This window comes from Rhipicephalus sanguineus, chromosome 6, assembly GCF_013339695.2.
Source record: "Rhipicephalus sanguineus isolate Rsan-2018 chromosome 6, BIME_Rsan_1.4, whole genome shotgun sequence".
NCBI lineage: Eukaryota > Metazoa > Arthropoda > Arachnida > Ixodida > Ixodidae > Rhipicephalus > Rhipicephalus sanguineus.
The window spans coordinates 145,194,668-145,213,338 of record NC_051181.1 but is presented as its reverse complement, the minus strand read 5'-3'; the positions used below and the strand labels follow the sequence as shown (position 1 = coordinate 145,213,338).

Genomic DNA, 18,671 nt, shown 5'->3' with positions numbered 1-18,671 from the left:
AGATGTATCTTCAGTGTGACCTGCTATGTGGTGGCCATGTACGAAATGGCCCAAGTACTGCACAGATGTACTCTGATAGGATTCTGTGGCGCTGTGGGAGCATTTATTAGATATTCTGAAGATTAGTTATGTGACACCACTGTCATGACCCCTTTGTAGCCTTCAAGCAGCGTTGAGGAAGTGCACAGCGGGAAGGCGGACGAAGAGGAGCAACTGAAACGAGAGCTGTTCCGGGCTTTTCTTAGTTTTTCCTTTCTATCGCTTTGTCTGCTTGCACACTGTGCACTCCATCATGGAAAACCAACTGCCCAGTCCTACACCTTGCTTTAGTGTTGAGCACACTGCACGGATGCCTCTAGTGTTGTTAGTTTGCAAAAGCTGTACTATGGTGCAAAGCATTTTCTGTTGACTCTACTACAGGCCGCTATTGCTGGCATGGACTCCCGATGTGTAGGAGATGGGACCAACATGGTTCGAAATTCCAGTCACGACGTAGCGCCTCGTTGCATGGTAGTTTCTTGTGAGGTCCTGCAATCAGTCATGAATGGGCGCTCTTTCTTGTATCATTATTATGTTAGAAAGAACTAGCTGTATGGTGCATAGCGTTAACTGTTAATAACCTTCTGTCTGCTTAAGATTAGGCAGTGATAATAGTGACAGTGTTTGAAGTGTACACAAGGATGCGCACATCTTAACTGGAGCATTTGCTGTTGATGGCTTTCTTCCTTGATGGCTTAGTGCCAATAGATGTATTGAAAGAAAGTTTCTTTTATTCTTCTTAAATATCCCTGCAAGTGTAAAAATTGCTGTAACCTAGCTTCTAGCAATTTTTCATTGTTATTACAAGTGCTAGTTGACTTTACTGTTGACATTTGCATAATTGCCTATCAAGCTCCAAATTAAATGTAAAGCCGACTGTAGTTCCATGATTAAGACAATTCCCAGCATGCTTTGGTTTTAAGGATAGAAAACTGCAATTATGGTTAAGTAGTCTCCACATCATTTCTTGCTTTTGTCATATTGAAAACATGTTCTGTAAAACACCCTTAACTTAACGCGTAAAAACTGCAAAGAATGTGGCAACAGAGTTTCGAGATACTAAGCAAAATTATGATATTAGCCCACTGGCCCCATGTAAACCACAGGCAGCCTTTGCAAAATGGAGTCAGTAATATATTCTCTGTCAGATGCTTTCATCTGCATTGGTACCAGACCAAGGAAATAATTCAATGTTAACCAATATTGTGGGATATCAGAGTTCAAGATAACAAGATAAAGAAGCTTTGTTGTGTACATTTGGCATGTCTCGGTCTTGTGCACCAAGTTTTGTTCTTCCATCGTTGCAGATGGTTTCTACGTGATTAGTGTACCTATACAGGACGTTAATGTAGGCAGTGCACCATTGTTTGTCATGGCCAAGAAAGCTTTACAGCCTTAGTACAGTTCTCATGTATGTTTACTGTGCGTGTGCAGATCAGTGATGAGGAGGAAGTGGCTGAGGAAGATGAGGATGATCGGCTCCGTTATCCGTGACCAGCTGTGTGTGGTCGGCATGTTAGGCCGTCATGTCCTGCCCCACAGCTTGCCCCTGCTCTGTCGGTAAGGCATGGATAGAAGACATCACCACCCTCTTCACCTGATTTGCTAACACCTAATTAGCCGGCGCTTCCTGCAAAAGCTACCACAGGGAACTCTTGTGCTGCGATTGTTCAGCTGCCATTGGAATTATGGGCATTGCATTGATTTGTCAAATGTTCATCCTAACTGCTTCAAATGTTCTTGTGATGTGATTTGCGACACACCATCTTTATAAATTTCTAAGCAGTCGCAGTTTTCTGGGCACTTCAAGGCAGCTAGTTTCTGTGCACATACATAATCATTGTGGACTATTCCACTTAATGATAAAATATTTTGTCGAAAATTACCAGTTTGCGTAGTTGCAGAGTCGTTGGCAGCCAGAAGGGTGAAATTTAGCCCAATCCATCTTTTTTTCTGTGCTAACTGAACTGTCATACTTGCAACTCCGATAGACGTTACTGCCATGTTACCTCTACTGTAGTAAGTTTAAATTAGACGTTCTGATTTTATCGACATGCATGGTTTATGACTGATTCAACTGCTGCAATTAACCTTGCGACATGCTTGCTGGGCTAAGTAAGGACACTGTGTTTGCACAAGTAGAACCTCATTGATACGTTCCTGTTTATACCCCATATGCGAGAAAATCCATGTGACAGTGATGAGCAACGAAACAGGCCCTTCGTGCGATGTGTTGCTTGCCCAAAATCGCTCGGTCTTTCAGTTTTGGAATTCCAGAACCTCTCGCTTATCACCTGGAAGTGCTATGAGCGACAAGGAGCAAAAAGCCGGAACATGATGTAGTTCAGTGAGGTGCTACTACCTCTTGCTGGCCACGCTTGCTTAATGATCACATGCACTGAAGGAACAAATAAACGAATGCTAGTGCCCGTCAGAAGACAAAAAAGTTGGGATGGGCGAATATTCGGACGTTTCGAATATTCGAAGGAATATTAAAGTATTCCAATTCGCTTCGATACGAATTTATATTACTCGAAATTTCGAAGTATTTGAAATGAACGAATATATTATGTTTGACCGCACATAACCTCCTGTAAAGGTGGTTTCACTGCAGCGTCGGGTTGCTGTACGGTAAAACCACCTTGTCAGGGGAAAGCTGCACTGCCGCGAAGCCAGACTTCAATGTTAAGTGTACATAATTTTTAAAATTTAACAGTGTGTTATATGGGCTTATATGCACTAAGTATAGTAATTTTTAACTTGTAACGTATTGTACCACTTATAACTCGCACCCTACTGCTATTCAAATTTTGATACCCATTCAAAGTTTCTTCCACTTCATTTCAAACCAAAAAAGTGACATTGACTTATACCTACCTCCAATTCTTAAAAATATTGTGCATGGGTCATGAAGAAAATGCTCAATTTTTCTTAATAATATGTGGTGAGTACTATTCGAACTATTCGATTCGAAATTATTCGACCAAATCACTGTTCGCTTCGGATTCGCTTCAAACCTCAAATTTACTATTCGCCCATCCCTACAAAAAAGTTAATGCAAGACCTTCAGAAACATGTTGTGTCGCTTTGTACAGCAAAATGTATTGCTTTACATTATATACCGCAGGCATCACACCAATTTTGGTATAGAATAGCCGCTTTCATGTCGGCAACGCAGGAGATTTGTTACCAAAGCCATCGTGTTAATGGGGTTTCATTGTGTGAGTGACATGTAGAGCTCATCGCTGTCGCATAGATTTTCATGGGCTTCATAACACCAGTTCAGTTTCACATTTACTAGCTCCCCATTTGTTGTTCACCTTTCCAGTTGCTCTGTCCAAAAACTGCGACAGTGTGCTGCCGATGCTACAAACTAGTCCTTTCCTGTGTTACCCACATTGAACTCATCCTACAATCCGTGTGGTTTTGTCTCGCCCTTTTTTCTGCAATGGCACTGACAGTGTGTGTTAGTGTGCACGTATCTCACCGGAGTATGGCCACTAGCATGGGTTCGGGCTTAGCGAGCCACAGGGCCGTGTTTGCTGTCGCCTCGCGTGAACTAGTGCGCCACTGCACACGTGCGTTTGGGCAACGAAGGCGCTGAGCGCAGCGCGGCAAGTACACAGTACTGCTCTTGAAAATCCGCATCACTTTATTGCCTGCGGCAACACCACAAAAAACGACGTACCACGCCCGCTCTCAAAGGCGGCGGGAAAAGCAAAGAGGCTTAACCACACCACGGGCGGAAATACAGAACAAAAGGGCGCCACTAGCATGTCTCCCTGGGCAATGGCTAACGGCGACACGCCGCCAAGGGAAAGGGTCCCTTGCAACCATGCTGCGTACTCTCACGATCAGCAACCACTGGGCCTGATTGCTCGAGGGAGGGCAAAACTCCGTTTGCGTTGGCTTTCGATAAGTGTGGCTCGGCGTAGTATGACCACGCGCGAAAACGTTGCACCGCTCTTCGGCCAAGCGTTCAGAAGGAACAACGTCAGGTAAGCACTCGTCGCTGGTGCAAGGCATGGTTAGCGAACTCCGTTCGAGCAAACTCCAAAACAAAGGAGCCGACAGATGGGAAGAAAACACGTGCTTACCCTACAATGTCCAGAGAGAGAGTATCCTCCCAATGCGCTTGAAATGTCTCGCGAGACCACGCACGGTGCCACCGTCGAGATCCGGCTCCTGGTGAGGGAGGCTAACATCGCCCCCGCTCGCCCAGCACCGTAGGACCGCGGAGGAGGGGAGAGTCATGATCGGATATGTGGATGGCAGAAATAGGCGAAAGACCCGCACAATGTCGATGGGCAAGCTTCAATCCCACAGTGCTTAGCAGGTGTGCTGTCTTTTCTGTCAACAGAGTGATGGAGGATCGCACTCAGCGCCTGCAGGAGTTGCTGCAGGGTCAACCTCAAGCTGGCACTCCCATGACTGCTGCCCACAAGGAACTGCTGGAGGACCTCCACTGGATCGTGCTCATCACTGGTAACGTAATGACCAGCTTCAAAAGGTCTTCCCGTTTGTCATGTTTGGGTGCGTATCCTCTTATACCCTGCATTTTTTTTACTAACGAACATTCGAATTGCAATTAGAAAAGATTGTGTGTGAGTTAAAACTTCCAATGTTACTCTCACACCTTTTCACTACCCCAAGTCAAATTTGCTTGTCTAGATTAAAGGGGCCCTGCAACACTTTTTCAACATTGTCAGAAAACACTGCCTGCTTGGTAGTCGAGGCTCTCTGAGAACACGCGAGCCAAACATTATAGTGCAGCACGCAGCCTGGAATTTACAAATAATTCTCAAAGCCAGTTAGAAATCGTTCTCTCTTCTTTCTACATATGATGCCATATACCAAAATGACCGCCCCCTATACCCAAATTCACAGCCATTGGCTGACTTGAGCATCGCGAGCTGCATAGTTACCCTAGCCGACAAGGGAGGCCACCACGGGCCCGCACATGTGCTCACAATCACTCTGAAAGTAAGCCGCGTGTTCGAAGAAAAAAAAAAAAAGTGCTCGAGGTCATAATGCGAGCGTGGCATAACTTCTTTCCCCCGTGCCATCCATCTCTGCTTAGCTTCCAGCACGCTCGTCGGGACGAGAGAAGAGAGAAAGCAGTTACAGCGTGCGACAAATCTCTAACTCCACTCATACTTGATGGAGTCTAAAAATCTTTGTGGTGGTTGATTTGTGAGGCAATAAACTCCTTTTAAGGGGGGAGGCTACCTTCGGATACCAACTTCTTTGTTTATTGAGATATCTTAATGAAATTTTCATGATAGACTCACAGCAAAAGCATTAGAAGAATTACAAAATTTCATAAAGTTATGTTCACTGGTTCTCAAGTTATGGCAGTATGTCAGAATAATGCACATGGTTCTCTTATCCCAGGCCTGGAGAACTTTCAAAAGGTACTGGAACTGTGAAATTAACTGTGATGATTCCCAGATTGATACTTCAGGGGGTAACAGAGCCCTTTTTTTGAATTTCCTTGCTGAAAAGTTTTAGCAGACCATCAAATTTAGTGTTGGTGATTAGGATATTATCAATCAAATTTTGATTAACTATAATAAATAACAGACACAATATATTGAAAAAATGGGCTTGTCACCCCCTCAGAAATTTATTCAAGTACATAATAAAAAAAGACTTATGGAAATTCGATGAGTGGTTCTAGAGATATGGCTGGGATAAGCAGCCTCACTAGCCAAAAAGTCATTTTGAGAAAACGACGTTTGAAAGTTTTGAGCACATATGTAGTTCTAAAATGATCCTGCAGCATAACTGGAGGTGTCCTTTGGCACTCTCTTTCTTTGCCGCCTTTCCATCTTCTCTAGTGATCGATTCTTAGCCTTTTTCAAGCGCAGATAATCTTTCTCGGCTGCCCGTTATATTGTAATGTGATTAGGCCATATGCTGTGGTGCTTTGCCAGCTTTCTTGTATTCGTGCTATCACTAAGTCTTTATTGCAATTGGTCATTGAATAATTTTTATAGGTTACTAAGAGTGGCTCTCATCATGACAGCCTATCCCTTCCTCCTAAATAACAGGCAATTACGGCCAAAACATTGGGGGAATAGAAATTCCTTAGCTGTTTATTCAAGACGCGAATTGGGCAGATGTAAATTCATCTCCCTGCTTCACTCAAGCTCACTTGTAAACCTCGACTGTGATGTGTTTCACAATTCACCCGGTTGCGGTGAACACGATTATCTGCGAGGCTTTTTTTTTTTTTTTTTTCAGATGATTCATGAGAGCTTGCGGCGATACCACGCACGGCTCCAAGCGCGCCTAAATTGCATCAACAGTGCTTTATTTCACCTCGAAGTGCTCGGCCGCGGAGTCCGGGAAATCTGCACGCGATGTTCTGGGTCGCGGCATTCGGTGACGATGCGCAATATCCCTAGGTGCGGCGACGAAAAATCGGCGCGCAACGTGTTTGGTCTCGCATTTCGGGACGCCGACGCGCGGCCGCTGCGCGACGAGCATGGCTGTGGGGGTCCGATGCTGATGCGTAAAATTACCATCCGAGGTTCCGAGGAGCCGGCGGGCGATGCGCTGCGTTGCTTACGAAGAAGCACACTGCCGCGGTTCCTCTAACGCGTTGTTCTTGCCCGCAAAGTTCGAGATTCGTCTCGCACGCCGGCGCCGTGAGCGGAGTTAGGCCTAGCGACGACTCCGAGCAGTAGACGCGCCGGCCGCGGTGCCCGATGTTTGTTTCAAAGTACGTAAGGCGTGGTCGCGAGTACAAGGAGTCGTCCCGCGATTATCTTCGTCACTACGTACGAAGTGTTGATAGCAGAACCTCCAACCGCTGATCCGACGAGTCAACTGAAGGGTCGGACCGAGACGCGCGCTTACGACGTTCGCTGCAAGCGCGGCGTGCCATCGTAATCTGATCGGGCTTCCGCTTGCAGCTCCTAACTAAAACGTAATTAAGTTCTACGTGATCGTCGACTTCGAGCCGTGAACACATAACGAGTGCGAACGCGTCATAAAGACCGCGACTTTCGACAGCCGTGACCTCGCGAAGCGCAAGCAGCAGCCGACGATCCCCCGAAGCGCGCATCGGACCAATGGCGAGGCGCGCTGGGGCAACATGGCGGACGTGGCCAATCGGAGGCCTCGAAACGACCTTCGGACATTTGCTTTTTGTGCGCTTGTTTTCGAAGGGAGGAGCCAACTGAGGCGGGGAATTCGAAGACGGAGAAATGCTCGTTCCGACGAGACCAAAATATCGGCGAACGGTGGCGCCGTTGCGGAGCTATTATTTTTTGAAAATCAGCGTTTTTTTGCGATTTCTGCAATAACTTTCGCCACCGTGGCAGGCGTAACAAATTTTTTAAAGCACTTCTACGTGGTTTTTGGTGAAGATATTTTGGAATCTGATAGAAAAGGGTCTACAGAAACTGAAAATGCGATTTTCAAAAAAACCGATTTTATGCCATTTTTCGCGATACGAAAGGCGCGTCCCCCCTTAATAAAGCCATTCGATGGTTACTTGGGAAAGTGCTGCAGGGCACCTTTGAAAAAGCTTAAACAGCATTTTTAGTGCGTGTTTTCGCACTAAACAAACTCAGACTAGTCGACTTGTCATGCGAACTGGTCTCCCATTTTATGGCAATATGAAGTAAACTCAGTATTGCAGGGATGGTAAATTAAATGTACGCACCTGAATGGATACAGCAGCGCAAGTTTTTTGAAGTGTTCACCCTCCTGAGAACACCATGCGCAGTTCACTTTTTTTCCAAAGTCAGAAATGGCAATGCACTGACGGGTTAATGTCAGATGGCTTCACATGACATCCAAATTAAGGTTTAGCTCTCACGAGCATCCCATTTGGATTCATGAGTTAAGACACAGGGTGTTGCGACATCGCAGCAACAGGATGGAAGAGGTTAAGAATGTGCTTTCACTTGCTGCCTTGACATTGTTGTCCAACTATTTGCAGTGTATCATTGCAACTGAGAGTAGGATTGCCAGTGTAGCTATGCGCAGTGCACTCAAAGCTGCGCTCTCAGTGCACATTTTAACCCAGAATCTTAATAAAAAGTCTCCTCCCACTGACAGTGACTGCCATTTTGCCGTTGCTTGTGACGCGACTGCGTAAGCTATGGGGCAATCGCCGTGTGCCCCAAAGCATTCTGAAACTATCTGGTCTCTGTATGAAGAGTGTGCATGCATACTTGTGTCTGTGAGTACCCTGGCAGACACCAGTCAGTGAAAAGGCCAGAGGTGTAGCTTTCTGGCAGGAACAGAAAGAGTCAGAAGCCTGCCATTCCTTTTATCCCACATTTAGCTCCTATTTCTTACATTCTTTGAGATCTTTCAGAAAGCTGTGCAATATAAAGTGTGCATTATATTGAAAGGAGTGCTGAGACATACATACCGAAACGAAGCCACTGATATACCCTGCACAACAATGCATGACACGCTTCTTTTTGTCACCTATCAGTGTTGCTAGACTGTTTTATTGTTTGATCGCAACGTAAAAAAGAAAAATTTCAAGAACAAATATTCTACCCCATTAACCCTTTACTGCCGGTTGTCGCGAATTCGCGACATACCGAAAGACGCCGATTAAGTAACACACGAAACGCGTTGATGCCTTCACCGGCGGCTGTCACGTATTTTGCGGCGAATGTAGCTTTCAGCACGAGACATGTAGCACCATTGCATGTAAGGTATTGCTAGCTGGAACCCAGTGTTGTGTGTCAGTTGCCGGAGAGCGCGAAGCACGTGCAACAGCTATCATTTCTTCGTTGTTTTCTGCGCGAGAACGTAAGTTCCATCTCATATAAAATTTTTTCGATGTGCTCGCATACAAGAGGTTCCACACGACATGTCACGTTGTTTTGAAGTACGTTATTTCCTGCGCAATCCTCGCTTCTGTGGTATGTCGCGAATTCGCGACATCCGGCATTTGAGTCAGTCAGTGATGACTGCCGGTATGACAAGTTCATGATGGACTTCCGCTAATTTTATGCAAAAAAAAAAGGCTTCGCATGCGCTTGCCACCTGAAGATAAAAGTGACTAAAGCTGTCTCAATGACAGCGAAGACGACGATGTCGATCCTCATGCACAAGCACGAGTGTCTTCATCGAGCAGTGAGGATGAAGACGAAGATGTGGTAGACCAGCCAAGCTAGTGCCTGTCTAAAACATGCAGTGCGGTGGAAAAAAACGAATGTCAAGAACAGCGGGAAGTGCCACACTGGAAAACCGCTCATCCTCAATGTGACAATGTCCGAGCTCCTATTGAATATTTCAAGGAAGTTTTATGACACTTTCACGGAACACATCGTTCAGCAGAGAAATCTGTTTGCGACGCAGAAAAATGCGAACAAAGGGCTGGCTCTGTATCGTGGTGAGCTAGATCTATTTCTCGGTGCCTTCACTTTCATGTCATTCTGTCGGTTCCCAAGAACTCGGCTATACTGGGCGGCGGAGTCTAGGGCACACAGGGTGGCCGACACGATGTCACGTGATTGGTAGGAGGAAATAAAGTGAAACTTGCATTTAACAACAATGACGACGCCAAGTTACGTCCCCCTGAAGAAATCCGCTTCATTGATGCGGTGATGCCATACTTGCGTTGCATTGAACATATTGAGCTACACTCAAACCTCATTATAACAAAGTCGCATCTGCCACGAAAATAACTTCGTTATATCCGAAAATTCGTTATAAACGTTTATTTCTAACATTGTAGCTATTACAAGACTATTCTTCATTTACTTCGTTATAACCGATAATTCGTTATATCCGTGTTCGTTATAACGAGGTTTGAGTGTACTATTGGCTTAAGTGCCGGTTGTCGCGAATTCGCGACATACCTAAAAGGATGCATTAACGTTGCATTTTGGATATTGCAACCGCTGATTTAAGTTAAGGTTGCTATTTAAAGCTGAAAAACGAAAAACAAATTTTTTTTCTTCAGCGCTTTCATAATTCAGGCATTAAAGGGTTAAATGCCCTCAAATTTTGACAGCTTTCTCTGGGATACCTAGGATTTCATGTTGAGTGCATAATTTAAGTTTGAAATGCGATGTCAGAGCCCCTGCGATGTCAGAGCCGCTGCATGTTTTTACATAATAAGACTATGTAAAAACATAGTCTTATTATGTAGTTTAGAAAACGTAGGTTTGCAGTCTTTTTTTCTTGAATAACCCCTGTTTTTTACCTTTGAGTTCTTTTGTGAACACCCGCATTTTTCTTTACAGCAGCATTGGAAAACTTGTCACCACTGTCTCTGCTGTGAGGTTAGAGCTGAACTAGAGGCCGCATTGTTCCTGAAATGTTGAATCCCTGCTTTTGTGAACTTGAATGTAAAAGTTCTCGCCTCCTAAGGTCACCAGTTTGGTGTACGATTGTGGTGGTAGAATGCAAAGGTGTCCACCTGCTTTGGTCAGGTGGTAAGAAGTCACGCAAACATACAAAATGCGCATTTGCCGCTTCTTCTAGGTAACGCCAGATAGCCAACACGTTAGTGAAGAATAGCTGCTCAATAAAACACACTGGCAAATTGAGGGCCACACTAAAATAAAGAGCATGGTGAAGTGTCTCATGCTGAAATAAGAGCGCGTCTGAGTGATTGTTGTAGCTCATCCCAGTGCCATTCTTCCAACGGGAAGCATTTGACCGGACAGTGTCTTGTGCACCGTTGTCGTGCAGACGAAAAGGAGCTAGTGGCCAGGTCTTTTCACGTGGAAGTTGTCCACACCATCATGTGGTGCTAGTGTAAGGGCACCTGCACCATTTTGTAGTTGTGCAACCGTGACTAACAGCTTCCACCATCATGTGTGTGCCATGCAGAGAAGCCAGCCTGGGGGTACAAGAGAGCTAAGCGTTCTTGCTGCCCTAGCCGGTCAAACTTGTGTTACTTGGGAACACTGAAATCAGGGTTTTGTGCTAAATGCAAGTGTGGCTATAGTCGGTTTCAACCTAAGAATGAAATGTCAGCTCCGCAAACTGCCGTCACTGTTCATTACAGAGAATTTGCATAAATGCTCCATTCAACAGCGCTTACTCATTTTCGTGAAGTCAAGCACTTTTCGAGTGTTTCAGATAGTTGACTTTCTCATACAGATACGTTTGTGTTGCAGGTTTTAGATCTGAAACTTGAACGTCCTGGTATATTTCGTTAGGGATTCCGACATCACTGCTCTGCCAAACGTAATGTCTTGGGTTGCAACAACGAACCTCTAGCTCTCAATATGCGTAGTATTTACATTAGCCGATAAAACAGTACTTACAGTCCGAGAGAAAACGAGCTAGCACAACTGTCTTTCACAGTTGGAAGGACAGGCGCACCGCAGTTCTGGGGGCGGAGCTTGCATTTTTTTCTTAGGTTGTAACTGACTATAGCATACATGTATATGCGAGTATGGTTGCAAGTCTGCACATGTGAATTTGTACCATGCCTGGGGTATACTGAGCGGTAACTGTTCACACTGCAGGCCACCTGTTGACAACAGTGTGCGATGGCGAGACCCCGCTAATCCCCAGGGAAGTGACGCAGTTCAGCTTGAACTCTGGTGCTGATACGGCAGCCACACTCTCCCTGCTGTCGCGACTAGGCCAGGCCGATGCCGTGTCTTCTGTTCAGGGAAATGTGGACCCAGTGGTTAGGTACGGATCTTTGTCAGGAAGCTGTCGTGGCTGTTGTTGTGATCGTGTGGGTGTCCTTGAATCTCTGGTGAAAAGGTGTAGTAGTGCTGTGGCTGGCCGCTTTGACCAAAAAGGGCCTTGCAACAAGGTTGCTGAATGTGTTGTGCATTAAAAGACACTGTCTCAAAAATATTCTGCCACAAAAATCTAGAGCCTTTTTAATCAGTGGCAGAGTTCTGAAAAGTGGAAGTGCTTTTTGCATGCAACCGACATAATGGCCCAGCAACTTGATCATGCTCCCTTATATTGAAAGTAGCAGATTTTATTCCCACTTGCAGCAGCCATATTACAGCATAGGCAAACAGAATAAACCAATATGTTTTAATGACTGCGTGCCATATGCTTTTCTAAAGTGAATCAAGTTCTATTCCTGCCCAAATAACATACTAGTAGCAGGTAGACTTTAAATTCAGATACATACATGCTACTTATTGACAAAGCATTGCTTGATTAAATTTTCTTTGTTCTGATCGTGTATTTAACATGAGTGATTGTGAAAAATAACGATTACATTGATTACGGGAACAAATAAATGTGAATTTATCTCGTGACTTCTTCATATACAAAGTATTAATAAATTTCTAAAAACTTTGGCATTACTTGAAAGAACACATCAGCTTCTTGTGCCAGTCTGCCAGGTTGAAATTTAACAGACGTACTCTGTTTGAGCAACACCAATTTAAAATGCTGTTTGGTGTATAGATGTAGTAACTGTCATAAAATTTTAGTGCAACAAACTTTTGTATAGACATTTCGAGCTGTACACAAGGAGTTTCAGTGTTGCAAATTGCCTCGTAACAAACATGGAGTGAGTGAGAATTGTTCTAGAGCCAATCTTGAGCATGGAAAGGGTAGATGTGCGCAGACATCTGAGTGAGACGTCCTGTACCTCACAGTATCACACTGTTGAGGTTTTGCTTTTAGACACCTGTTATTAATCAATCGTCTCGTCGATGCAGACTGATCGTTGCAGTTCTGCAGCTGTGCCATGTGGAGAGGGCAGCACTGCAGGCAGGGCTTGGCTCCCAGCTCAGCCCCGAAGTGGCCATAACGTTGGTGTGGTTTCTTTATCGTTGGGGGCTGACCTACCTGCTGCCGAATGAGACATACTACACGCAGGTAGGTGAGAGGTAGTGCTCTGGTGATGTGGGTCAGTTAGTATTCTCTGACTCAACTCCCCCTCCGCTTTTTTCTTCGGTCGCTTCTCCCCTCCCCCACTTAGGAAAGCAGCATCATGCGGATTATCTTTAAGGGTGCATTGGGAGACCTTGTACAGCACGCGGGGAGGGAGCCCTCAGCACCTGCTCGTCAGGTATTACACACAAGCCAACCTAATTAAGAATGAATAGTCGAAGGCTGTATGCATTTGCTGTACAGTTTATATGCACAAATCTTTTTATTCTCCTTTTTTGAGAGTTGAAATTCATTGAAGGTTATGTAAAGATAGCAGTGTGTCTACATTACCTCTTGTGCTTATATGTCAAGAAAAAGTCAACATAGAAGAGTAATAGTAAAAATTAAAAAATGGAGTGTTTTTAGCTCCTAAAAGTAGAAAAGGAATACAGTAAAAGCTCGTTAATTCGGATTTCACGGGACCGGAAAAAATGTCTGAATTAACCGAATGCCGAATTAACGAATGAACAGGAAAAACAACATTAAAATCAAGTTGGAGAAGCATACAGTCGAACCCGGGTATATCGAACTCGCCAAAAAACGTTTATTAGTTCGATATATGGCATAATTCGATATAGGCCCGCTATAGGATTTTGACACAAAGGCACATAACAATAAGAAAAGTACTTTATTAATATGGTGGCTTACTTGCGTGCCCTACTTTGGAACAAAATAGTCCTGGATTTTCTTCTGTGTCAACGACTTCGCTGCCTGCGACAGCGCACACGCCTCCACGTTGTCCAACGAGTCGGAGCAGCTGAGGCTGCAACCTTCCACATTCACGCAATAGCGCCGGACCAACGCAAGTGCACTAATCACTTCGGAGGATGTAGGCAATGGGCCATCGTCAATTTCCTTTATGGTTGTCGCTTTGGCTTGTGGTCGGCACGACGTCTGCAACGTAGTCCTCATCTTGTAGCTCACCCATGATAGCGACATCATCGTCCGCACTGACGAACTCGTCGAATGTCGATCCGTCGATAGCTCCCGGGAACTCTGCCAGCTCGCTCCAAACTTCGGCGGAAACACCTGCGGTGTTTTCAGTGCTGTCATCGGAATTTGGGGTGTCATCACCAGGCATGCGGAAGCCGGCACGCCTAAAGCAGTTCTGGATCGTCTCCTTCGTGACATCTGCCCACGATCTACTCAACATAGAAAGAGCTCCGAGCAAGTCGATCTTAAGCTCCCTGCCGACACGAAGGTTCACAGAGCACCAACAGGCAACACCACCAGCACGGACCACGCTGAATGAGGACTCGAGGAAAACAGGCAGCAGCAGGCACACAAGCATAAAGAAAGAAAAAATGGCGCTCACTTCTACCGCCTCTGTACCTCGGAGAAAGCACGACGGCCTCTGATTGGCTGTAAGCGCTGCGAGCAGGCCAGGATCATTTCTTGCAGGGGGGTGTTCGCCCGTGCACAACCGGGTCTAAACCACTTTTTCTAGGGTGGCGCCGGCAGTTTTCCCCGCCACCGCGAGGGAAAGCCAACTTGCTGGGGCACTTTTGAGGCACATGGAGTTTGATATATCGGTTGTCGTTGCTATTTTCGTTCGATGTAACAGTAACTTTTGCTATATATTCTCAATGTAAATTTACCGTGTTTAGAAATTGTTCGATATACGGGATAATTTGATATAAACGGGTTCGATATAGTCGGGCTCGACTGTACCTTTATTTGCTGAAGTATTTTGTAATGGTCGTCTGCGTTTTCACGCAGATTCCGGCTGACATTACAATTTTTCTTAACTCTTCCAAATGGCCAACAGCACGCAAACTATCGGAAGTGCTCAGGCAAATGTCCTCTAATATCAAAAGCGCCTCTGAGACTTCCCGTGAGGTGCGATGAGGTCGCGACACCATTAATAATTTCTTGATCGGGCAGGAGACCAGTCGTGGCGACACAATCATCAATCGCGATGTAGTCCTGAAGGGTCATATCTGTGGGAAGGACAGCATTGAAGGTCGGGCAGTCATCGTCGGTGGACTCAGCTGACACCTCGTCGATGCCATCGTCAGCTACTGCCGCATGCTCGGGCCTCACATGTAAACACACTCACAACGGGAAAAAAGAAAGAGAACTCCGCAAGAAGAGACAGTGCCGACACAACACGAGGGAAAATGGCATCAAAGGCGCAGTGGAGCGAAGAAAGAAGATGCCGACATTCGGTGACGCTGCGATCGCCCCCACTAGTTGATGACGATGGTGATGTCACTCAGGTTTCGGTTTCGCTCCAGTGGTGCCAGCGCTGCTTTACCACACTATTGTGTAGCGGCAGCCGTCAGCATTTGTCCAAATTAAGCGGTGCGGAGCCCAATTCTGACGAATTAACGAAGGTTTGGTCCCGTAGATTAACATGCACTTTAGCCGGGACCAATAGAGCCATCCGAATTATCTGAATTTCCGAATTAACGGGTGTCGAATTAACGAGCTTTTACTGTATATGGAAAGTTGGTGAGAAGAATGTTTGTTTCCCTTATTACAGGAATGATGTTTGCAAGTCCGTTCAGCCGTGTAGCTTTGTGTGACAGAGGTGCTGTGCCAATTGGTTGATGAAAGACATGCTTATACATGCTGCGCCAAAAGACTATATTTTATCTTTTTTGCACCATGCTACCCATACCGAGGCTGACATGAGTGAACTTACAAGTTTACGCTCTGCAGAAATGCTACTTCTCGCCGACATAGATACAGGTGTTGCTAATGTACCACATGAGTACTTTGTGCAAACCTTTTTCTACTGACTTGTGCTGCATGGAAACAGCCGCGTGCTGTGAAGCAAGCAAACAAGCGCAGAACCGAGCGTGATTTCGGGATAGTGCATTGCCGCTACTATGTTTGAAAGGGTCCTCATAATACTAAAAAAATGTTAAACATGGAAGTATATTTATATGATTGCAAGAGCAACTGGTGTGATGCCAAATGACACACAAGACTGGTGCTGTATTTTTTTAAATGGTAAAAGCAGCATGCAACAAAATCAAGCATTCACCTAGGTGTGTCAGCATCTAATGTACTACAGTTAAACCTGCCTATAACGAACCTCCATACAACAAATTCCTCGATATTTACGAAGTTTTTCTATTCCCTGCTGTTACTAGATAGAAGCACATGCATTTGCGACCTCTATGTAACAAAGTGGCAGCAGGAGACATCCTTAATATAACGAATTTTCAACCTAGGGATCTTGCCCGGAATTTTGTCATTTTGGCACGAGCAGGAGCCACACGCATCTTCTGTGGTTGCCCCACCGATGAGAGCGCGAAGCGGCGGCGGCACGCATGGTGTGCTCGAAGCCCCGGCGACTGCGAGGCGAGAGGGAGCGCTTGTTTGTGCGTGTGGGAGTGCGCGAGGCGGGCAGGCAAGGCCGCTCCTCAAGCCGGCTTTCTTGCCGCCGCGGGCATGTGTGTGCCCCCCTCCTCCCTCCCTTCAAAACTCATCCAGCCGCTCGCAGGTGCCACCGCGCTAACCGCGCCGGCTTTCTTAAAAAAAGAAGTAATAAATAAATAAAAGAAAGAAAATCGGCTTTTGCGTTGGCAGTGCCACTCTTCGGTTGTTGCAGTAGTCCCTGAACTGCACTTCGTTAACGTGACAGCAGGTGACGCCACTAAAAAAAAAAATCCTTGCTTCGTGTCGTTATGCTTGGAGTTCACGCCCCATATGGAGTTTGCTCTTCGTTTTCGACGCCGTGCGCACATGAATGGTTTCACTGCGCGCGCAGGAAGCAGCCCCTGACGACGTGCAGCTTTTACGATTTTTTTTAATGCCGACAACTGTGTCGGTCACCAGCGAAGAGATGTCGGATTAGGTGCTGGTGAAAACTGTCCGCGACCACGGTGACAACGACGGATCTTCGAAGGTCGACTCATTACTGTCGTCACGTGCTTTGCCGTCTTGCACCTGCTGATTCGTGGGCCTCCAAGATTGGCTTGCCACGTTGCCGGAGCCAATCTTGAAGGCCACGGCTAGACGATGACGGAGCAGCGTTGAGTTGATGTTGTACGAATGTTCAGAATGGCCATCCCTCACAAACAAGCAATAGAGCAAAATAAATGTTTTGGGTGAGCTCTGCCTTCAATTCCCCTTGTGTTTAATTTGTGCATTTCGTTTCCGAATTTTCATTCTGAAACTAGATATAACGAAAACCTGTTTATAATGAATTTTTTCGGGAATTTTGCAATTTCGTTATATCCAGGTTTAACTGCAAAACCTCATAAAAGCAAGAAAGTAAGTGGTAAACAGCAAAAATGTATATTTCGGTTTTCGAAAATTCTAACCATGTCTGCACAAACAAAACTGTAACACCACGCGTACTATTAAGAGCTTCCCTTTATGCTTCGTAAAAGCCATTGTGATTCTAGGCCATGTACGCAGGAGCCAGTGTCACTTGGTGAATTCCATTGGCGGATTCGGAGTGGCCGACGAACTCTTCGCCGGAGCACTCCACTCCGTGGAGAGCATCCGAAGGAAATCTGCCAATGGAACACAAGTGCCCTCGCCAGAGCAAACGGTAGGGGGCGCTAGTGCACATCTGCTTCGCAAGCGCCCAGCATTTCTCGCGGTTCGCGCCGTTTTGGCCTTCAAGGGCGCCAGCGGAGACAACGGGCGCGGTCGGACAGCACATTTCATCACACACGCGGTACGCCACGCTCTGCGCACGCGCGGGGAGTTTGCGACTTCCGGTCGAATCCGCCGCTTTTCGCGGAGTAGAGAGAGCTGCTCCGTGGAGTGGATCTGGCGCCGGAGCTGCTCCAGATCTGCCAATGAAACATACAGGGAGCACTCTCAATCCGCCAATGGAAGAGACTTGCTCCGAATGGAGCAGAAAAACTGCTACCGGAAGTGCTCCGAATCTGCCAATGGAATTCACCAACTGTTGCATCAGACGCTCCGATGTGGTCACGAAGAAGGCGAGCATGCTGACATCACTACAGATGCTGCCCTACATTTCCTGCAAGCCAGCTTGCACACTAGATCGTTCTTCACTTTGCTAATGTTAACTTTTCATGTGCAAAAGAAGAGGCATTCTGAACATCTTGAGTATTCTTGAAATGCTTTAATTCTGTGTGTATTTTTTTGTAAATTCAGTCAGTGCAAAGTGGGATGGACGGCAAATGCAAATATATTTTAAGATAATTCAGCTTTATGTGCACCATATTAGTACTTGCACCTGTGAGTGAGCAACGGGCTACTGCTCCCAACTTTGGCTTTCTTGCTCTGAATGGAAACTTTTCCTGCTCCAAAAGCATAGTTTCCTGCTCCAAAAGATGCTCCAAAACACCAAAAGCCACTTCCCTCACTAAATTTGTGACGAGAGTTCACTTTGTGTTCTTGTAGGCTTACAATGAGAAAGGTGGCTGATGATACTAGCTAATAATCTATGCTGAACGTAAACAGTGCACAATCAACAGGGGGATGAAAAATAACACTTGAGCGCTTTTCCTGTCTTCTTTGTTCTTGTTCATGCTGTTCATGTTTTTACATTAGGCATTGAAATGGAGCCAACAAATAACTGTCCTGGCCTCATATAGCTGACAGACGCTAAAAGTGGACATCTATAATAAGATCAGCAGTTTCTGGCAGCTTCAGTACAGCTGTGTTGCACTGATCTGCTGACAAATTTCACAAATCTTATGTTTGTTTCATTTTAATGCATGTTTACTGCATGTCAGGCTGCTCTAGCTTCGCACATGATTTCACTTATGCGCAAGTGTGCTGCTAACCAGAATTCTGTTAGCGTAACTGAAGGTTAAAACTGGCAGTTCATGTCGAAAACAGAGAATGTG

General features: G+C 45.7%; 1 protein-coding gene across 1 annotated transcript in view; it reads left to right on the top strand.

The window, feature by feature from the left end:
- The window catches only part of LOC119396654 (exportin-4-like), a 49,970-nt gene that overhangs the window by 20,693 nt on the left and 10,606 nt on the right, over window positions 1-18,671 (top strand). The window contains 6 exon segments of the mRNA XM_037663945.2: window positions 1,474-1,527; window positions 1,529-1,599; window positions 4,400-4,524; window positions 11,502-11,673; window positions 12,672-12,831; window positions 12,935-13,024. Coding sequence (XP_037519873.1) covers window positions 1,474-1,527; window positions 1,529-1,599; window positions 4,400-4,524; window positions 11,502-11,673; window positions 12,672-12,831; window positions 12,935-13,024 — 672 coding nt within the window.